We start from the raw sequence: 22,515 nt of genomic DNA, 5'->3' as shown, positions 1-22,515 counted from the left end.
TGGCTTGGAAGCAGGTCTCAGCTCTCCCACCTGGCAGGGTTCTTTTCCTGTACCTGGAGATGTCTGACAGCCAGCACAAGGACAGATGGGTCCTTCCACCACTGGGGGTGGGCAAAGGGTAGTTAGGTGTGCTGGGAAAACCGAGGGAGAGTGCGCCATTCTCCCCTTCTTCTAGACTCAGTTTCCCCAATCATCAAAAGGAGTCAAATGCTGAGATCCTGTAAAGCTGCCTGATGGCCATCCAGCTTGGGGATGGCTCTCGACCAGCCCTGGAATCTGAGTTAGGACAACTCTGAAGGAACATCTTCTGACCACATCTGCATATGAGATCTATGTATTGCCTAGGGTGGTTTATGTGCCCACTTTATAGATGAGTACACCGAGGACCAGCAAGGATGAGCATGTACCTCATCTAAGGTGGCCCAGCTGGCAGCCTGTGTAATCAGAACCTAAACTACAGCTCTTCATCTCTGGCAGGCAGAGTCCTGTTGACTCCATTCAGGACCCCTGTGTGCAGGCAGGGCTGGGGTGCTGGGCTTCTCAGCCCCTTTCTCATCATCTGCAAGCAGGTTCAAACTGACTTCTTCCAGCATTTGTTTTGTGTCTGAGCCCTGTCCTCTGTCATGTCTATCCTCAGCCAGCCTCAGTTTCCTATAGATCAATAGATGCATTTCTAACACTTTAAAAAGGTTGTGCACCTAAAGGATCTTGAGTGACAGTCTTAATGCAGTAGTTAATAAAACGTCTTGGCCAAGGCCTGAGTAGAGGAAGTCAGCGGGCGTTCTCGAGGTGACAGCTTGAGGGAGGAGTAGGGGTGGAGCCGTGGGATGGGTGGGAGGGGACCCGCCGGTGCTGGGGCAGTGCTGGAGTTGCACCCGAGGGCCCAGCAGTTGGCTTTCACATCCATCAGCTTCCAGAGCCATGAGCCGTGAGTCCGACCCCAGTGCCCCCACGCACCGCACCGGAGAATTCGGTGGCCTGCAGGCGGAGCCTTGAACGCCAGGCTCAACTTGTCTCTCCTCTTCAGGAAGGAGTCTCTCGCCCCAGTTCCCGCTGCTGCTGCTCCTGCTGCTGCCGCCACCCCCTGTCCTGCTCGCAGACCCTGGGGTGCCCTCACCAGGTAGGTAGCCCCCCTTCCTCCCCCCGCCCCAATGCCCATGGCGATCCCGAATCTTGCGCTGCTGGCTTGGTCCATCTCCCTCTTCCCCCTTCCAGAGGGCCCCACTTCCCCTTTCTGCTCGCGGTGCCAGGGACTGGGGTGTTGAGTTTGTGGGATGAGGCTCCCTGGAGAACTGCAGGGGTGTGGCCGTGGCTAGGGCCTACCTAGGGTCTCTCTGGCGCACAGCCAACTGAGCTCCGGAGCCGGCAGGGGGAGCGGAGACGGTTCTTTAATTTCACCTGTGCTGGGATGCAACTTTCCAAGCAATCTCCATAACCCCCTCTCTCCGCCCCCCCCCCCCCCCCCGCCCCAAGTTCTGGTGTGTGTGTGTGTGTGTGTGTGTGTGTGTGTGTGTGTGTGTGTGTTTTGTGAGGGCTCTTTGAGGGAGGAAGCTGCAGGAGCCAAGGGGAAGGCAGGCTGGAGAGCGAGTTCCCATTCTTTAGCCTCTAACTTTTGGGGGACTAATCCTGACGCTCAAGCTCAACCTCCCCCACATGGGTAGAGACAGGGGCTAGGGTGCGGCACCAGCTATCTTGGGAACAGGGAGGTGGAAGAGAGGTGCACACACACTGATGGGGAAACTGAGGCTCAGTAGGTATAACACCCCCAAGTCACATAGTGGGCTCAGGATTTGAACTCAGGGCTAGCCTAATCCAGAACTTCCCAATACCTGCAATTGGCCCCTGCAGTTCTGTCCTTTCCCCCCCCCTTCAGGCCAGTACCAGGTTCCAGAAAAGAAAAAGGATCCTCTCTTCCACCCCAGCCCCTCTCCTGTCTTTTCTTCCCCTTTCTCTAGTTCGGCTGCCCACCTATAAACTGCGGCCAAGAAACGTTGGCAGTGGGAGAGGAGGGACGGGAGTCTTGGCTTTCTGCCGGATGCTGCTGAGACTTGGAGCTCAGAGGAGGGAAGAGCAGTGTCAGAGTGGACTGGGAATCAGAGTAGACTTCTGGAGGAGAGGGTTTGTGTGAGAAGATTTAGGGAAACCTGTGCAAGAATGGAGGCTGACCCCCGCCCCCCGCCCTCCCCCCCCCAAGCCTGGATTTGCGAGGGAATATTTCTGACCCAGCACTTCAGCCTACCAAGCTCAGTTCTGGGTAGATTCTTCTTCAGTGCTTTGTGTGTGCTAGACCCATTTCACAGAACATTTCACAGAACTCTGAGACGCCGAGGAAGTGGGGTCACTTGTTGGGGATCCCACAGTGAGCTGGAGGGAGAGGCAAGGCTGGCCATGCTGGCCGTGGGCCTGTACTGACAGGTGGGGTCAGGATGAGTCCAGCTCCCATTCTGCCCCTGACCCCACCTGGGCCCCTGAGTACCTGACATCGCTCACCTGTCTTCCTTGCTTGTGACTCCTGGGGAAGAGGGGTAGCGCTGAGCTTGGAGGGCACTGCTCTGCTGGGAAATCCACAGTGCTCAGCATCCAGGCCCTGGGCTTGGCTCTCTTTAGCCAGGGAGTGGGCGTGAACTGGTGACCCGAGCTGCACAGAGGATCCAAGCAGCGATGGGAGCCACAGTATCCCTTCCACTTATGCTCATAGTGCCATAGTGGAATTTTTCTGTTTTGCATCCCACAGGTTTCTTCTACGCCAGTCTTTGGCTGGGGCCCTGGTGACACAGAACCCAGTGGAGCTCACAGTCCAGTGGTGGAGACAGACGCTAGGATTGCTCTATAGGGGGCGAGAGAAGCAAAGGATGTCAAGGAGGGCTTCTTGGAGGAGGTGGCATTTATTTCAACTAGACCTTGAAGGAAAGGAGGCGGTGGGAGGAGGAGACTGGTTTTCTGCTGGAGTCCTGTGCGAGTCTTTCTTGCAGGAAGCAGTAGGTGTTGAACAGCAGAGCTTGTATTCAAGGGTCCCTGGGAACATGAAAATGAGGACAGGTAAATGATTCTGGGTTGAGCCTAGAGGCTGAGAAGCTGGTCACAGAACCCTGAAAGGGTTAAGGACAGAACTGGACAGGTGGGTGCCTGCCTGCCCCCAAGTCTGCAGTAAACAGTGGCTCAAACTGGTTGGGCACCTGCCTGGAGCCCAAAGCTAAAGACATCTTTGAGGGCAGGAGGCCTCTACTGCTTGGAGGGGGAAGAGATAATGCCCTGTCTGGAGCTCAAGACTGCTGGGACCCACAGTGTTCAAATGCTTCCCTTCCAGAGCATGTGCATGTGTGTGCAGAAGTGTGTGTGTGTGTGTGTGTGTGTGTGTGTGTGCTATAGGGTCTCTCTATGTAGCCCTGGCTGTCCTGGAACTCACTCTGTAGACCAGGCTGGCCTTGAATTCACAGAGATCTATCTGCCTCTGCCTCCTGAGTGCTGGAATTTAAGGCATGCACCATAATACCCAGACCATTTAAGGGCCCCATGCCTAGCTAAGGAGAGGGCATACATGACCTGGCCAGTAGAGCTGTGTGCCAGGCTAAGGAGCCTGAGGCCAGCTAACTCCTGCATGTGGGGTGAGACTTGAGTACACACCAAAGCCTCCCTCTGTCTTCCTTGACTGCTCCTGTCTCCATCCCCAGCTAGGTCTGTGGACCCAGAGGGGCCTTCCTTTCCTGCTGTAGGCTGCTGATTGGGCCTGCCACAGAGGTGTCTGGCCTGGATCTGCCTACAGGCATGGTGTTGGGAGGCCCAGGCCTGATTAATCAGGCTCGCTTTCCTCTTGACTGCCAGATACTCTCCGCCCCCGAGCCTCTGTAAATATTATGTTTAGGGGATTTGGGCTCAGCCTCTTCTCTTCTGCCTGATGCCACCTCCACATCCACATCCAGGAGGACTGGATGCTCCCCAGCCACACCTGTCCCCTGCCCTGCTTGCCTCTGAGTCCAGATCTCCAGCTTTTGGGCTGGAGGACATCTTACTCAAATCAATGGGTGGGTTTTAGATCTGGGAGATCTGTGGGCACATGAGCTGACTGCTTTGGCCTTCGGGTCTGTGTCTTGCAGACACAGTGGCTGTCTATCATCCTGCTTCATGGGCGTCAGGCACTCAGTGAGAACAGTTGCAGAGTCCTGTGCCGAGGGCTGGAGAATGATGGAAATAACCTAGGGGAGCAGCTTGGCTTCCTCTAGAGTACAGATGGGGTGGGCAGGGTCAGAGGAAAGCATCCTTTGAGAGACCTGCTCTACCTGCTTATGGGACAGACAGGCAAGCAAGGCCCTAAGTGTGGAAGGGACTTGTTCATGCAAACAGCCAGGGGCAGCACCACGTCTGAGTTCATCTTCCCTGTGTTCTTCCTTGGTGGCCGACTTGTGCTTGAGTGCGGATCACTGGAAGTAAATTAGACTGGGTGCCTATTCCTCCCCTGATGGCCCCTTACTTCCATGAAGAAAGGTGGGTGGCCTCAGTAGAGTGGTCCCCTCTGCTAGGCAGAGGACTGGGTTGGCATGGAATCCTGCAGGTTTGAAGTCAGATGAAAAGGACGACTGTCCTGTTGAGTAACTGGAGGTCTGCTTATAGCAGGAGACAGTGGCCCCAGGCTCCCACATTCACTTGGGATGTGCAAAGTTCACCTTGAAGAAACAGCAACATCCGTGGCCTTTGGATCAGTGTGATTCTGCTCTATCTCTCCCCTAAATCAAGTCCTAGACACCCCAGGAGGAGTAGGCAGGGCAAAGGAAGGAGGCTCACATTTGGTTCTGCTGCCCGGAGGCTGTGGGGTTTGAGCGTAAGCCTCTTGCCTACTCTGACCTGGAGTTCCTTATTGTGCAACAGGATGCTCACCCATTTTCCTCCTGGGTGCTGGAAGACAAATGCACCCTGGGGAGGTGGGCTCATGGACTTGGTCAGTGACAGCCCAGTTTTCCCAGCTGGCTGTCACAGTCAGCGGCCCAGCAGCACCCTCTCTGTACACTTTCGTGTCCCCGAGCTCCTGCGGCTGTTGTCCCTGCCCAAGAGGACTTTTCCTGTCTTGGGGCAGCTGGTGTTTATGGAAAGAGGGTGGGGAGGGGTGAGGGAAAGCTGCCACAGTCTGGTTGGGAGGGAAGGCCTCTTCTGGCTTGAGACAGGACGTTGGTGCTGCAGGAAACTCTGGTTAGTTGCCGAAAAAACCCTGACAGCATCAGGAGGCCTCGAAGCTCGCCTCAGGGACTGCTGGGGAGAGGAAAGCATCTCTCTGCCTGGCAGGGAATGGCCGGTCTCATCATGCCGTTTTATTAGTTCCACACACATTTGTTAAGCTTGGTCACCAGTGGTTCCCTGCATGCACGTGGGCCAAGCCCAGGCTGTGAGCCCAGTCCAGTAGGGAGGTGGATGTCTGGGAAGGTGTGGCCCTCCCTCAGGGCAGGAAAGAGAGGCGGACTTAAGAGTGGGGACTTGGTGAGCCTTGAGCAGGGAGCAGAGTGTGATTCCTTGGGGAGGGCTCAGAGATGTGAGAAGTATAGTCTAGGTAAGTGTGGGGGTGGGTCTTTGGGGCCTGAGGGAGGGTTGCTGCAGCCCCTTTGAGCTGAACCTCTTGAGACTTCTGTTGAGGTAGAAGTAGGAAACTGGAGCTCAGAGGAGGCCTGGACCTTCTCCCTGTTCCTTCTGAGTGGTAAGATTGTTTCTTATGGGTATGGGAGAGCTCTATGCCAGAGTCCAGCCAGGCTCACAGCAGGTGAGTTGCACTTGAGCAATTGATACCAGGAAAGCCCTAGTCCTCATAGGCTGGAAGCGGCTCCAGGCCCCGCTTGGTCTTTCTGGGGCTGTGCCCAGCTGGGGAACATCCAGGGATGTGGAGGGCTGGGGTCCTGTTGCTCTCCTGTTCCTGGCTCCTGCTTGCCAGGTCTTCCTGTGGCAGCTTGATAAGGCCTTTTTGTCCAGCCATCTTCCCCTTGGCTTCTCTCTTCCAAACTCCTGCCAGAGATCACAAAAATGTCATTGTGGGGTTGTTCAAAGTTACCAGGGCTTAAGCAAAACTATTTGCATGGTTGGTATTATTTTTGCTGGTATATGTGTGGTGATGGTGGTTCTGGACATCTGGAGGCCCCTGGAGGCGGGAGGGTGCTGCACTGTGGGAACTGAGGTGAGGATTCAGGCTGGAGGGGTAGGCCCTGCTCTGGGTCAGTCCTCCTGATGTTGGCCTCTTTGATGACTGGCCAGCCCATGCTAGGTTGCTCTGACTTTTTGCCACCCTCTCGACCCTTAATCATAAGTCACACACAGGGTCAAAGTTCCTCATGCTGTTGGCTCTGGGCCCAGAAAGAGAAGCATTTGCAGAAGGGATCTTAGCATTTCCGTGAAAGCCAGAGGGAGGTGCCTCCTGCCAGAATCTTAGAGTATAGACCCCATCTTCACTTAGGTCATCTGAGCCTTTTAGGGCAGCTCAGATCTTGGGGTTCCTCTCCCTGCCACTTGTCCTTTATCCTTGGTTCTGAAAAACCTCTTTCCTGGAATTGGTTGCTGAGCCTGAGGAGGATGGGTAGAGAGGAAATGAAGGGATGGACAGTTGGCCTGATATGACCATTTCCTGGTGACTTTTTCTGACCTCAGTTTCCCCACCTGCAAAGTGGGCATGATGAAATGTGTTCCCTCCCTTATGCAGAAATGCAAGGCTAGTGGCAGATCCTATTTTCTTAGTATCTAGGTGCTCACAACATGGCGGTGGTGGCGGGGGTGGGGGGGTTGGGGGGGTGGGGGTAGGGGTTGTCTGGGAGAACCTGCCCACACCCTGGTCTCCTTTCTGAAGCCTCCACACATACCCTAGTCACTTGGCTCTGAAGAGGCAGGAAGTGAGCCCTCAGAAGCTCACAGCAGGTTGTCTTATCAGCTGCTTCCCAGCCTGGGTATCAACAGCTTGGGTCTGGACTCTTTCCCTCACCCCCTTGGTGGCAGCAGGGAGGGAGGGGGACTTTCTCCTGGCCTGGAGCATGGGCTCGACTGGAGGTCCAGGGCAGGGGGTGGGGTTTATGTCCTTGGTGCCAAGTGGGTCATTTGGGAGAGAGCTGCTTCTGTGCCCTTTTTCCACACTCGGGGGGGGGGGGATATGGGTGGGCAGAGTGTGTGGGGTCAGGAGGCTACTTGAGAGTGTCCCTAATACTTGTTTCTCATCCACAGTCAATCCCTGTTGTTATTATCCGTGCCAGAACCAGGGTGTCTGTGTCCGATTCGGCCTCGACCGCTACCAGTGTGACTGTACTCACACGGGCCACTCGGGCCCCAACTGCACCATTCGTGAGCTGGGCCTCAGGCCGCTTCTCTCCTGCTCCTCCGGATCTTCCTCTATCCCCTGACACCTGCTTTCCTTTCTGGCTGTGGCTTCTTTTGCCTCCTTGTTTGGCTTTGACCCTGCTCAAACATGGCTTCCAAGTAAGCTCTTTTCTTGGTCCATTCCACTCTGTGGTGGCTCATCTCCATGCTCCTCGTCCTCTGTCCTCATTTTGGGTCCTGGCTCTTTTATGTGTCTTTACTCTTAAGGGTGCTGCCCATAGATTCCTGTTTGGTCCCCATTCTCTCACCATGGGTGGCTCTGGTCTTGTCGGAAGAGATGGACTCAGTGGTTCCTACTGTTCCTGCAGCTGAGCTTTGGACCTGGCTGCGCAATTTCCTGCGACCCAGCCCCTCATTCACCCATTTCCTGCTGACACATGGGCGCTGGTTCTGGGAGTTTGTGAATGCCACCTTCATCAGAGAAACACTCATGCGGCTGATACTCACAGGTGAGTGTGGGACTGGGCACCTCTAATCTGAGGAACGAGGAATCACCCCAGTTGTTGGGATTCTTGGCCTCTGATAAAAACAGTGGGTGGAGAAACTCTCTGATGCCAGATAAAACAAGGCCCGGCATAGGAGGAGGCAGGGATGTGGGGTGGGATGGGAACAGCCTTGTCACCATTATTTTTGATCTGCAGTACGGTCCAACCTTATCCCCAGCCCTCCAACCTACAACTTAGCACATGACTACATCAGCTGGGAGTCCTTCTCCAATGTGAGCTACTACACTCGAGTTCTGCCCTCCGTGCCCAAAGATTGCCCCACACCCATGGGGACCAAAGGTAAGGGCTGCGGTAAGGAGCTGGCCTGAGTTCTCCTCTTCAGGCAAAAGCAGGCAGAAGAGCCATTACTGACCGATATCATAGATAGGTGGAGCAAAGCAAGACAGTTGACTTGTCTAGGATAAGGAAGAGGACAGAAAAGGTAGCTAAGGTTCTTCTTAAGGTGACAAGTAAAACCAGAGGCAGGTTCTCCCAGACGAACCCTCATGTTGTGAGCACCTAGATACTAGGAAAACAGGGTCTGCCACTAGCCTTCCACTTATTTTCTTTTTAATTTTTCTTTATTAAGAAACTTTTTATTCATTTTACATACCGACCACAGATCCCTCTCTCATGCCTCTTCCTGTTCTCCCCCCAGCCTTCCCCGCCCCAGCCAACCCCCCATCCCCTCTTCCGAAAATGTAAGGCTTCCCATGGGGAGTCAGCAATGCCTGGTACATTCAGTTGAAGCAGGTCCTAGCCCCTACCCTGCATCAAGGCTGTGCAAGGCATCCCACCATAGGTAATGGGCTCCAAAAAGCCAGCTCATGCACCAGGGATGGATCCTGATCCCACTGCCAGAGGTCCCTTAAACAGACTGAGCTACACAACTGTCTCGATTATGCAGAGGACCTAGTCCAGTCCCATGGAGGCCCCACAGCTGTTGGTCTAAAGTTCATGAGTTCCCACTGGCTTGGTTTGGTTGTCTCTGTAGATTTCCCCATCATGATCTTGATGCCCCCTGCTCATAGAATCCCTCTTTCCTCTCTTTGACTGGACTCCTAAAGCTCAGCCTGGTGCTTGGCTGTGGATCTGCTTCCATCAGTTACTGGATGAATAGTCTTCCATTTCTGCATAAGGGAGGGAACACATTTCATCATGCCCACTTTGCAGATGGGGAAACTGAGGTCAGAAAAAGTCACCAGGAAATGGTCATATCAGGCCAACTGTCCATCCCTTCATTTCCTCTCTACCCATCCTCCTCAGGCTCAGCAATCAATTCCAGGAAAGAGGTTTTTCAGAACCAAGGATAAAGGACAAGTGGCAGGGAGAGGAACCCCAAGATCTGAGCTGCCCTAAAAGGCTCAGATGACCTAAGTGAAGATGGGGTCTATACTCTAAGATCCTGGCTGGGAGGAAGTCTCCTGAGATGGTGTATGAACTCTGCATCCACCCTCCTTCCTCCCCACTTCACCTCATGAACCCCCAACCGTGAAGTCCCTCCCTGTGCCCAACCCCCATCCTTCCCCCATCCTGTCATCCCCTTGCCATATCTCTGTGGTCTCAGTGATGCTTCAGCAGTTGTCAGACACTCACTCAGTTCATCCAGGTCCAGCCCCTCCTTCACACACTGCTCAGCCAGGGAAACTGAGGCCCAGAGAGAATTGCTTGGCCAAAACCATAGAGCAAAGCCAGGTAGACCCAGGACTCCTGGCTCCTGGCAGGAGGCACCTCCCTCTGGCTTTCACGGAAATGCTAAGATCCCTTCTGCAAATGCTTCTCTTTCTGGGCACAGAGCCAACAGCATGAGGAACTTTGCCCCTGTGTGTGACTAATGATTAGCGGCTTGGGGGCTTGAGCTCAGGGGGTCAGTCTTCTGTGGCAGGCATTTTTGTCTGCTGAGCCACCTCACTGGACCCCTGTGTGATTCTGAGGTACAGTCTCCCTGTGTAACCCAGGCAGGCCTTTAATGGAGATGTTCTTGCCCCAGCCTCCCCAGTGCTGGGGTTTCAGCTGTCCACCACCATGCCTGGCTTTTGGTAGGGGATTTTAAAACAAATTCCAAATGCCAGGCCATTTCCTTGGCAAATACTTCAAGATCTTTCTTTTACAGCCTACCTGTAGGGAGGGAGGACAGGTCCTGAGGAGGATGCTCTGGCCTTCCTGCTTGGGACAGTTTGCCTGGGGACTTCTGGGAGCCCAGTGGTCCCCAGGGCAGAAAGATACAAGCAAGATCTAGGCATCTACTGTTCTTTCCTATTTCCCTAACCAGGGAAGAAGCAGTTGCCTGATGTTGAGCTCCTGGCCCAGCGACTGCTGCTGAGGAGGAAGTTCATCCCCGCCCCGCAGGGGACCAACCTCATGTTTGCCTTCTTTGCACAACATTTCACCCACCAGTTCTTCAAGACCTCTGGGAAGATGGGTCCTGGCTTCACCAAGGCCTTGGGCCACGGAGTGAGTGTGCAGGGGGGCGCTCATCAGCACATGCAGGCTCTTACCAGAATCCAGATGATCTGAGTGGACCTTTCTCTGTCCTCAGATAGACCTTGGCCACATTTATGGAGATAACTTGGAACGACAGTATCGCCTGCGTCTCTTCAAGGATGGGAAACTCAAGTACCAGGTAGTGTTGGCTTGGAGATGGGACTGTGGGAAGGGTCTCCCTCATTTTCTCTTGCTAAGATGGCTGGGTAGGGGAATGGGCCAGAGATCAAAGGCTGGGAGAAGCTAACAGGGCAAAAAGCAGATAAAGAACAGGAATGGCTTCCCATGGCCTCCCATGTCCTCCATGGCCTCCCATGTCCTCCATGGCCTCCCATGCCCCCCATGGCCTCCCATACCCCCCATGGCCTCCCATGTCCCCCATGGCCTCCCATGTCCCCCATGCTCCCCCATGTCCCCCATGCTCCCCCATGTCCCCCATGCTCCCATGGCCTCCCATGTCCCCCATGGCTTCCCATGTCCTTCATGGCCTCCCATGGCTTCCCATAGCCTGCTGGAGATGCTTTCATTCATTTTGCTGTCCTACTTTGTGGATGGGCACCATGGTGGGACTTGTGCAGGTGACTAAGCAGTGTTCATCTTAGCTATAGACCCAGTCATCAAGGAACAACAGGTCAGTGGAGGTCATGTATATGAATGCCAGTGTATGGGGGGACCACAGTCCATCAGGGATCATATACATGAATGCCAGTCTATGGGGAAACCACAGTCCATCAGGGGTCATGTGCATGAATGTCAGGGTATGGGGGAACCACAGTCCATCAGGGGTCACATACATGAATGTCAGTGTATGGGGGAACCACAGTCCATCAGGGGTCATGTGCATGAATGCCAGGGTATGGGGGAACCACAGTCCATCAGGGGTCATGTGCATGAATGCCAGTGTATGGGGGAACCACAGTCCATCAGGGGTCATGTGCATGAATGTCAAGGTATGGGCTGTAGTAAGATTTCTTGTGTAAACTAGAGCTTCCCAACAGTAGTGTAAGCCTCGTATGTAATTCACTTTCCTAGTGGCCACGTTAACAAAAGTGGAAAACAGAGACGATGGATTTTAATGATGTTCTTTACTTAGGCTGGTAAGATGGCTCAGCTGGCAAGGGCACTTGACGCCAAGCCTGATGACTGGTGTTTATCTTCTGACCTCCATAGGTTCGCTTTGGCATCTGTGTGCTCTTGTCTTGTGCACACATAAATAAATAAATGTAATAAAATTTAAAAAGGTTTTCATTGGAGGTAGCTGATTTCTCTCCAGATTTCATAGAAATTATAGTTGAATAAGCAGATTCATATACACAATATCTGAAACATCAGCTTTAAAATGTAAAATTATCGTGCTGTAGAGATGACTCAGCAGTTAAAAGCACTTGCTGCTCTTCCAGAGGACCTGGGCTTGCTTCCGAGAACGCACAAAGAGGCTCACAACAATCTGTAACTCCAGCTCTAAGGGATCTGATGCCCTCTTCTGGCCTCTGTGGGCATCCCCACACATGAGGCATATACACATACATACAAAAATAAATCTTAAAAAAGGAAAATTTAAAACAAAAATCAAGTAAAATCTAAATTAAATGAAATAGAGGTCTTCACTCTAGTCAAATTTGGAGTGCCCAGAGACCACAGGTGGCTAGTGGCCACTACATTGGATTAGTGGAATCTGAACGAGCAGAAGGAAAATTCACTGGGGTGTCTTCAGAGCTGAGAACAGTACTTGGCGTATAGCTTGACAATGTGTGTATTTCATGAATGGATGAAGAAACCACCACCTACCTAGTTCCCCTTGTGTAACTGCCAACCAGTTGGGACCATCGGAGGGCCTTGAGGCCTGGACTGTTTCTCTGGGAAGTCAGAGTTGCAACGGGATTGAGCAGGCCAAGAAGGGGCCAAGGTTGTTAGCTCTCCGGAGGGTTTAGCTGTGAGAAGACTTAGCGGCAGGAAGATCCAGGGGTGCGTGAGGAATGACTGGGTAAAAGGAGGGGAGCAGGGTGCGTGTTGTGTGTAGGCTTCTGATCTCTGCTGAGAGCAGAGGGCGGCTGGAAGTATTAAGCTAACGCCCCTAGCCTGTGGTGCTAGATTTGAGGATTTTGTTGTTGTCTGTTTTTTAAAGGGGCACACTGAGTGCTGTGTACCCAAAAGGATGTCTAAGAGCAAGAGTTGGTCTAGGGCAGGCACTCAGAGAGTACCAGGCAGGTAGACCTGGGTTGAGGAAGTGAAGCTGGAGAACAGGGACGGGATGTGGATGGAGAGGGATCTTGGAGGAGGGCTGGAGTCAGCTGCGGCTGCTCTGCCCGGCCCCAGGTTGCCAGGCGGCCCTATCCCACAGGTGCTGGACGGAGAGGTGTACCCACCATCTGTGGAACAGGCATCGGTGTTGATGCGTTACCCACCGGGTGTCCCGCTCGAGAATCAGATGGCTGTGGGCCAGGAGGTGTTTGGGTTGCTCCCAGGGCTGATGGTCATCTCCACGATCTGGTTGCGTGAGCACAACCGCGTGTGCGACTTGCTGAAAGAGGAGCACCCCACCTGGGATGACGAGCAACTCTTCCAGACCACTCGCCTCATCCTTATAGGTGAGCATGTCCGAGGAGCTGGGAGGCAGGCAGGTTAGGCTTCTGGTGTTACTGAACCTGGGGGAGTCACAGCCTGAGCCCCAAGCTGGGTTTGGTCACCCATACTCAGTAACCCAATTAAAAGTAAAACAAATTAGTAGTAAAAAGCAGGAAAAAGAGATTTAGTCAATGTGGTCACGCTGGTGAGAGGGACAGTCGCTGGTGGCTGAGACCCGAGGCAGGGGCCTCCAGGCTGTGGCTTCAGGTCCAGGATGTGTTGCTGGAAGGATACGCAAGGCCGCCTAGTGGGAAGGCTCTGAGCACGTGAGATTGGCAATCTTGAATCCCAGTTTCCCCCTTGTGCAGCCACCCAGTCTGGTGATCTCCAACACACCAGGATCAAATCCCAGCTTACCTCACCCTCAGGAAACCCCAATTTCCCCTCTCAGTCTATCAGCCTTTGTGGAATTTGGTAGATTCTAGGTGACTCAGGGACGAGATATTTTTGTGTCTCCTAAGGGGGGTGGTGGTGGTGGTGAGTCTATTACCTAAAATGTCAGATGGCTTCCTGCCTAGGAGCTTGGACCCTGACACCTCTGTCCTGACCATACTCTGTGAGTCACCACCTCTGGCCATTACTGGGTATGGCTGGTCCCAATTACAGTATTTAATTTACTGGCTTCTGGAAGAGTCGGGCTCTGGGGATAAGAACAGCCTGAGGATGGACAGGCTGAGTTTTCTTTGGAAGTCTGTATCTCACAGACCTTTACCAGAGAGGCCAGGTCTCTGGCTAGAGGTTGCCCAGCACCTTGGCTGGTGGAGGAACTGTGATCAAGGTTGAAACTCTAGCTGACCTGTGTTGACATGGCTGAGGTTGACTGTCCTATGTCATATGGAAATCACATGGGAATTCATAGAGCCTACAGTTTACTGGTGAGGAAAGTGAGCCTCGGGCTCAGATGCCTACATGTTAAGAAGCTAGGATGTGAAGCCATGTCTGCTAACCCCAAATCCTGTGGCTCCAGGTCAGTTTACTAAAAAAACCTGTTCATCTATTGGCCGATTGGTCCAGATACCAGTTTTCTTCACCTATCCACTGGCCAGCTTTCCTACTGGTCTGGAATCTTCAGCCGACTTCTTTCCTGGCTGCTCCTGTTGTGTATAGCTGCTTCCCCAGGGATCAAGGACTATCTCTGCCCACGAGATTCTAATGTACAGAACAACACAGGAGAAACAAAGCACGTTTAGACAAACCCAGGGCCACCCCCCAGCTGCGGGGCTTCTTTGGCTGCAGCAGCAGCTGTCGGATGGAGTCTCTGAAGCCCCCCCACACTAAGGGTTTCAGTGAAATGACATTCCTCACTAACATAGCACTGTATTTTTATACTTTTCAGAGTTTCTCAGCTTACGAAAATTTTTTAGAGACAGCCTATTTCCGAGCAGGCCATCCTGGCATCCACATTGCCACGCTCCTACCTTGGCCCCACAAGGTCTGGGTTTATAAACTTGTGGCTTGTGTCACCATTCATGACTTCCCCAGACCTTGTTTGTCATGGTCTGTAGGAGAGAGGTTACATCGAGGTTGTGAAAATAGTTTTTTTTAAATTTATTCTATGTATTTTGGTGTTTTTGTCTTCATGTATATCTGTGCACCATGTACATGCCTGGTACCCGAGGAGGCCAGAAAAGGGCATCAGACCCCTGGAACTGGGGTCACAGATAGTTGTGAGCCACCATGTTGGTGCTGGGAGTTGAACCTGGGTGCCCTGGAAGAGCAGTCAGTGCTCTTCACCTCTTTCCATCTCTCTCTAGCCCCTGGAAACCAGGTTTTGATTACTGCCTTACTGGGTCCAGGACCTCCCTCTAGGGCAGCAATGCCCTTGTCTGCGTATCTCAGTCAAATCTGAGACAGTCTGTTTTCACATCCTCTTACAAGGACAGAAAGCAGAAGTGACCAAGGGGAATAAATGAACACCACCAGCAGCGAGGAGACACAAGCAAGCACTTCTCATGAGCTGTCCTGTTTCCCACGCGCTGAGCTCTGCTGACCCCATTTTCCATCTTCCCTACACAGGGGAAACCATCAAAATTATCATTGAGGAGTATGTGCAGCATTTGAGTGGCTACTTCCTGCAGCTCAAGTTTGACCCAGAACTGCTGTTCCGAGCTCAGTTCCAGTACCAAAATCGCATCGCCGTGGAGTTCAACCATCTCTATCACTGGCACCCACTCATGCCCGACTCCTTCAAAGTGGGCATGCAAGAGTACAGCTATGAGCAGTTCTTGTTCAACACCTCCATGCTGGTGGACTATGGCATTGAGGCACTGGTGGATGCCTTCTCTCGCCAGAGGGCTGGCCAGGTAAGCTTCAGAGAAACAGAGTCATCAGGGGCAGGCTCTGGGATCCGATAGACTTGGTCTAAAACCCAGCTTCTTCATCTGTGGAATGAGTATGGTGTTACTTCTACAGGTGGTTATAAAGATCTCTTTATGAATTCTCTCATGCAGGTGACAGTACCAGGGTTTATTAGTTACTTTCATGTTACTATGTCTCAAATACCTGACAGAAACAACGCAAGAGAGGAAGAATTATTTTGGCTCACAGTGTCCCAGCAAGGAAAGCCGTGGCAGAGTGACCATGTCTGTGGTAGCAGGAGCTCAAGACAAAGGATGTTCACATCATAGCAGACCAGGAAATCATGAGACAGGAACCAGGGTCTGAGCTGTAACCTTCAAAGGCTGGTTTCTGGTGACCCATTTTCTTCAGTTTGGCTATACCTTCTAAAGGTTCCGCAGCACCCCCAAAAGTGCCACCATTTGGGGAGTAAGTGTTTAAAATACAAACCTATGGAATACATTTCAGGTTCAAACCACAGCACAGGCATTACTCCAGATGTTTGGGCATACTCCAGATGAACAAGATTGACATGGTTCTTGGACCCTGTCCCTTTGGCACCGACACCATGAAAGGGAAACAGTCCAGTGACAGCATCACTCGAGTACTTGCTGTGTATGAGGGACCATGACAGGCGCTGCTGCTGTCCTCAGAATGATAAGAACATGTTGAGGACCACAGTGCAGAAAGCCACGTTTCTCTGTCAACTCTGTGACCCAGACCTGGGTGTTAGTGTGCTGGCAAAGCAGAGATGCTAAAAGTGGGCAGGCATTTTCCCTGGAGGAGTGGTGATGGCGAAGGGTGTGATTGTGTTCCAGATGGAGAGGACAGCATGCACAAAGGCCTGAGGGTTAGAGGGCAGGAAGTCTGAGGGACAGAAGAACCCTATTAGGATATGGTAATATACATGACAGTGCCTGTATGAAGAAATGCTTTTTGAATTCTATATTTCCTGTCCTCTGAACTATGTCTTTCCCCAAATTAATATGCTGTAATCCTAACCCTCAAGACCTCAGAATAACATGTGGAGATAATGTCTTTAAAGAGACAATTGAGACTAACCAGGAAATTGGGGTGGACCCTAACCCAATGTGATTGGTGTTCCTATAAGACAAGGAGATTAAAACAGACTCACCCAGAAGGAAAGTCACATGCAGACACAGGGAGGAAGTGGCTATCTATAAGCCACAGAGGCCTGCTTCAGAAGGGACCAAGCATCAGACACACTCACCTCCACACTGAGAATAAGCTTCTGTTAATTGAGACACCTATGTGTGGCGCTGGCAGATGAGTGCGTCCCCTTGGAAGCCAGCTCCTCTGAAATCCTTCCTTCCCTACAGTTGGAAGGCTCCCTTTCCCCTACCCCAGCTCTCTGGACTGTCATTCTTGTCTTGAGTCCTTTGCTTCTCGGTCATCATTGTCCCTCAGCCCTGTTAGGAAGCTGTGACACTTAGTGGATTTACATTTCCTCCTGGTAATTTGACTGCAATTAGCATTTGCTGCCACCTGTGTATGCTGGCAGGCTGGTGCCCCCTGCTCTCTGTGGGGACACGGGTGTGAGAAGGAATAGTAGCCTTGTGTGGGGCTGGATGGCTGTGAAGTGTGTGAAAGGTCTGGGTTTGAACTGGCAGAGGACAGCAGGTGTTGACTCTCAGGATATAGAAGAGGGGCAGAGGCATGGCAGATCTGGCCTTTCTCTAATGATCAGCATGGTGGCTACTGTCTGATGTTGCCATGTGACCGGCACTGTGACAACCTCTGTGCGTCTTTCATTCTTCATTCCCTTTATTTTACCACAACATATCAGGAGGATGCTCCCACACTCCCCATGCTTGCACATGAGGAAACTGCACTTGTGTTTGCATGCCAGGGTTTTCCAACAAAAAGTGGGTGGCTTGAGATAGCAGAGACACGTCCCTCACTGTTAGGTGGCAGCAGGGCCACTGTCTCTGTGGGCTCTCCAGAGGAATCTGTCCTATGCCTTTCTCACTAGGCTCCCACAATCCTTGGTTATTTCTTGGCTTGTAGAAGTGTCACTCAACTGTCTGCTCCATCACCTTGCCACACGGTGTCTTCTCCGTGTCTCCAGTCTCATTTAAGAGCGACCACTGGGCTGGGCGCAGAGGCGCACTCCTGTAATCCCAGCACTCTGGAGGTGGAGGTAGGAGCACCAGGAGTTCAAGGTCACTCTAGCTCTGTGGCGAGTTCTAGGCTAGCCTGGGTTGCTTGAGACCCTGTTGCAAAAACTTGAACACAAACAAACAAGGTACCACCTCTTGGATTAGGATTTTCCCTAATCAAGTATGACTTTATTTCCGTCTGTGCCAGGGAATACTATATAGTATTTCTCATGTCCATAGGAAATACATCCAAAGACTTCCCCTGAAATGGAGTACTGAACCATATACATGCTTTTTTCCTATACATACAAAGTATGGTGAAGTTTAACTTATAAACTAGGCACAGTAAGAGACATAGTGATAATAGAAAATTGAATATGTATATCATGTTTCTGTAATAAAAGCGTGTAAGATTGTCTTTCTCAGTGGTGTACAGTCCTCATCCCTCTTGGGGTAATGTGAGTTGATATTGTGTCAGTGTGAGGAATGGGGTGAGATGAATGACCCAGGTATAGGATGCTTAGTTTACTGCGTAGGGGTTACCTGGGCATGGCACGCAGATACCATGTAACTAACAGATGCCAGGTGATTGACAAGCCAGGGGGCTTGTGTAGTGTGGACATGCTGGACACAGGGATGATTCATATCCTGGGCAGGACTGAGAGAGTCCTCATCAGATTTCATCATGCTGCTCAGAATAGCATGCAATTTAAAACTTAGGAAGTGTTTCTTTCTGGAATTTTCCGTTAAATATTATCAGATTGTAGTTGCCTGTGGGTGATGGGAAGTGTGTAAAGCTAAGCCACCGACAAGATGAGACTATTACATTTTCAGCTAAGGTCACATTTGTGGGTGCTGCAGGTTAGACGTCAGTGCATCTTTGGGGTACACAATTCCAGCCACACAGCTTGTCATGGGTAGAGCTGGGGTTGGAACCACTCTCTGTTTGCTGTCCCAAGTTTGCTTTGCTCTGAGCCGTATGATTTCAATCCAGCTGTTTTTCTTTCCGCTCAGTTATAGTTGTTCTATCAAAACAGATTTCAGAAGTAGAGCTTCCTTTAAACTGACGCTCCTTAACTATTATGACTTTTTGTGGGGTCTTGTGTGTGTGTGTGTGTGTGTGTGTGTGTGTGTGTCTGTGTGTCTGTGTGTCTGTGTGTCTGTGTGGCAGAGGTCAACTGTGGGTGTGACTCCTCAGGAGCTGTCCACCTGAACTTTCAGACAGGATCTCTTACTTGGCCTGGAGCTTGCCGAGTGAGCTAGGCCGTCCGTCCAAGTCCTGGGGATCTGGAGTCCTTCTTTTTCATCTGGACTTTTTCTCTCTTTCAATAAAAATGACACCACCTGTTGGTGTGACTCCAAGGCGTTCCAGTCATTAGAGAGTGGAGTGATGCACACTTCCGTGTTGTGGAAACAGGGAAACTGTAGACTTCAGAATAGAATGACAGGGCAGAACTAGAGCCACACCACAGTGTCACGACATTCTCTGTCCTGGTCTGGAAAGAACGAGAGCCGTGGAGTTCTTCTTTTAGGACCTTACACAGGACAGTCTGGTTCTTAGGCTGACAGCTGTGCTAATCTCTTGGCAGATTGGTGGGGGTAGGAACTTTAACCACCACGTTCTGCATGTGGCTGTGGATGTCATCAGGGAGTCCCGAGAGCTGCGCATACAGCCCTTCAATGAATACCGAAAGAGGTTTGGCATGAAGCCCTACACCTCTTTCCAGGAGCTCACAGGTAGGCAGCTGCTTCCTGGACACAGTCTCTCCCCTCAAGGTCTGCACAGAAAGTGAGGGAGGTCACAAAGCCAGACACTGGGACAATGCTGTGGCCAGCACTGTGACCAGGCATTGTAAGGGAAAGCAGTGGATGTGACAGTAGCCTGCTTTGGGAGAGACGGTGGCCTTCCCAGTGGACATGAGGGACAGATGGGAACTTTCCAGGTTGAAGACAGAGGGAGGAGGACTTCAGGTGTGGAAGCGGGAGAACAAAGGCACAGAGCTGTGGAAAGCAGCTACCCGTCTGGGAGGACAGTCACAGTGACTGGAGTAAGTCTTGGGAGATGCTATGGGTGAAGGGGTTCACACACTAGGGTCTGCTGAAGACTTGGGTTTTATTCTGTCTAGTGGCTCCTAGATACTTACTTAGAAGGTTGATAAAAAGTGTCTGGTTAAGGATGTGGTTCAGTGGTTGAGAACTTGCCCAGCATAGATGAGGCCCTTGGCTTAACCCCCTTAACACAGCAAAATAAAACACACACACACACACACACACACACACACACACACACACACACACACCACCCCATCCCCAAGTCCCAAATGCTTTCTTGGAGATCATGATTCAATCAGTTTTCATGGTGCTCAAGAATCTGCATCCATGGGGCTGGAGAAAAGGCTCAGCAGTTAAGAGTGGTGTTGCTCTTGCAGAGGACCCAAGTTTGAGTCTCAGCACCCATCTTAGGCAGCTCACAAACTTCCTGTAACTCCAGCTCCAGGTGATCTGATTCCTCTGGCTGCCACAGGCAATACACATATAGTTAAAAATAAAATAGATCTTAAAAGATCTCATTCTCTCTCCCTCCATCCTCTATTTCCCCCCAATTCCCCACATGTTGGGCAGTCAAATTGGATCTCTCCTGTTACCACTGGTGTGACAGACCCCTGTACCCCATAGAGGGATAGGTTTGAAGAAATGGATGGGCAAGTCCTATGTCTGTCTCTCTTTGGTCACTATCTGTGAACATGCAGTTGTCAGAGTGGACAGATCCTGAGATCGGTAGATGAGTTCCCCATGATCCTGGGACAGTAATCTTGATGACTCTCTAGTCTCTCAGGACAAAGGGTTCCAAGAAGCAGAGAGTAGACTGGCCTGGCATATCCATCTGAACCTGAACACACACACACTTGACTCTAGGTTATTACAGGGCTTTGGCAGAGGCAAGGCCTTCAAATCTTCCTTGAGGGGGATGAAGACAGGCTGTTCTCTCCATGTTATGATGGCCCAAGAATTAAGTTCAGAGACTAGGGTGAGTTGCTGGAGGTGAGCTGTTTGAGGACAGACCTAGACCACTAGAGTCCAAGTTAAAGTGCCCATCTGTTCTTTCTTTCCTAACTATTCCCTGATACCAGCAGGGCCAAAATTTTAGGACATTTCCCCTGTTGCCCAAATTGTTCTCCTAGAGTCTCCATCATCCCTAGAGAAAAACTGAATCTAGAAGTTTCCATCCCCAGGTTGACCTTAACAAAGCTGTGACTCTGACTGTAGCTTCTTCTCACTTTGCAGGAGAGAAGGAGATGGCCGCTGAGTTGGAGGAGTTATATGGTGACATCGATGCTTTAGAGTTCTACCCGGGGCTACTTCTGGAAAAGTGTCAGCCCAACTCCATCTTCGGGGAGAGTATGATAGAGATTGGGGCTCCCTTTTCCCTCAAGGGTCTCCTAGGAAATCCCATTTGTTCTCCAGAGTATTGGAAGCCCAGCACATTTGGGGGTGATGTGGGCTTCAACCTTGTCAACACAGCCTCACTGAAGAAACTGATCTGCCTCAACACCAAGACCTGCCCCTATGTTTCCTTCCACGTGCCAGACTCACCCGGAGATGGTGGACCTATGGTAGAGAGACCGTCCTCTGAGCTCTGAGGGAGCAGGGAGGCAGCTTTCTGGAGGGGAGAGCTTTGCATTTGTCCTTCTAGGATGCTCTGAGGCTGAGGTAGATAGAATGTCTGTTTCCTGCCTTGGCATTGTGAGAATTGACACTGACATTTAGAACTTTGGATCTTACCCTTGCCTAGAGTATTGTGATTTTGCCATTCTAGGATGCTGAATTCTTTGTTAACCCTTAAAAATATTAGGAGTGGATTTTATCTGGCTTGCCAGAAGTTGGCTCCTTGTTGGCAACCCAGAAGGAAGGTCTGAGTTCTGGTTGATTTGGAATACAGACTTAAAACTTTATATTATAGGGCATGGTGTGGTAACACACACCTTAATCCCAGCACTTGGGAGGCAGAGGCAGCTGAATCACTGTGAGTTTGAGGACAGTCTGTTCTACATAGTTCTCAGCCAGCTATGGTCACACAGTGAGGCCCTGTCTTCAAACAAACAAACAAACAAACAAACAAACAAACAAACAATTTTAGAATGTAGAGCTCCTAAGAAATTCCTCAAAAGTTACAGGGGTTCTTAATTTTCTTTCTAGAATCTGGGGACCCCTCCAGAATGTTGACTATCTGATTGGTGACTTAGAAGGTCATGTTCCTGGTCAATGATCCATAACATGGGCCAGACCAGTCCAGAACTGAATGTCTAGAATGTGGAATTGGTTAATTTTCCTGTTCAGTGAAATGGACACAGAACAAAAGAACTCAATGTCCAACAAGGACTGCCTTGCCCATGTCTGTTTCTACACCGAAGGGCAAGGAAGTCAGATGTTGTTCTTGGGAATCACACTTAGACCCTTTTCAAAGATGTGGAGGGAACAGGTGGGAATCCACCTCAGCTCTGTCCCCATCCAAGTCTTTGCTCGTGGCAGCTGTTTCTCATGAAGCTAATAAAATTATCTTTCCAAAGTTGCCTGTTATGTATCTCTTTAAGTCCCATCTGCAAGTGAGCGCTGATGAAGCTTTCCTCCTAACCACGGGACAGGTGTGCCCGAGGTCAACGGGACTTCCCAAGGGCATCCCTGGAGTCCATCCTGGCATGCATGCCTTCCCTTTGATGCTTCATCTCTTCTTTGGGGTATGGTCTGCCTTTGTCAGTCTGTTTATCTAGAATACCTAACTCCTAAGCCCTGGAGATGTAGCATCCAGTTCCTGCTAGCCGATTAAAATGGCCTTCTCTTACAGAGGAGGCAGGCGAAACCAGAGATACCTGGGAAGAAGAGCACACTACTCTGTGCCAACTTTTCACACCTAATTCTCATTTATTGACATCGGGACAGTGTGAAGTGGTGGTGTAACCCTCAGTAGAACTGCAGAATGTCCAGGTGACATGCCAGTCCCACAGGACCCAGACCCAGGCTTGGAAGCCAGCGCCTCTCCCTCCTGATTGGCTCTTTGCCAGCTCTGATGTTGCCTCTGGCCCGAGGTTGACATGAGAGGCTCAGGGGTAGCTTCCCTTTATGTGCTGGCT

General features: G+C 51.3%; 1 protein-coding gene across 1 annotated transcript; it reads left to right on the top strand.

Moving 5' to 3' along the window:
* Positions 1-786: 786 nt before the first annotated feature.
* Positions 787-21,956, top strand: Ptgs1 (prostaglandin-endoperoxide synthase 1). Its single transcript, XM_028886124.2, has 11 exons — positions 787-928; positions 1,028-1,120; positions 7,183-7,299; positions 7,644-7,784; positions 7,977-8,120; positions 10,093-10,274; positions 10,360-10,443; positions 12,646-12,892; positions 14,946-15,232; positions 18,976-19,123; positions 20,672-21,956. The coding sequence occupies exons 1-11, from the start codon at positions 922-924 to the stop codon at positions 21,025-21,027; spliced, it is 1,806 nt and encodes a 601-aa protein (XP_028741957.1). The 5' UTR covers positions 787-921; the 3' UTR covers positions 21,028-21,956.
* Positions 21,957-22,515: the final 559 nt, after the last annotated feature.

This window comes from Peromyscus leucopus, chromosome 4 (assembly GCF_004664715.2).
Source record: "Peromyscus leucopus breed LL Stock chromosome 4, UCI_PerLeu_2.1, whole genome shotgun sequence".
Classification (NCBI taxonomy): Eukaryota; Metazoa; Chordata; class Mammalia; order Rodentia; family Cricetidae; genus Peromyscus; species Peromyscus leucopus.
Note: the sequence above shows the minus strand (reverse complement) of the source record. Positions and strands in the feature narration are given on the sequence as shown.

What these genes read in the sequence shown, in the direction of transcription:
- Ptgs1 (XM_028886124.2), top strand. An exon ending in CCCTGGGGTGCCCTCACCAG is followed by an intron (nt 1,121 to 7,182) that starts GTAGGTAGCCCC and finishes TCTCATCCACAG; the next exon opens with TCAATCCCTGTTGTTATTAT. An exon ending in CTCTTTCCAGGAGCTCACAG is followed by an intron (nt 19,124 to 20,671) that starts GTAGGCAGCTGC and finishes CTCACTTTGCAG; the next exon opens with GAGAGAAGGAGATGGCCGCT.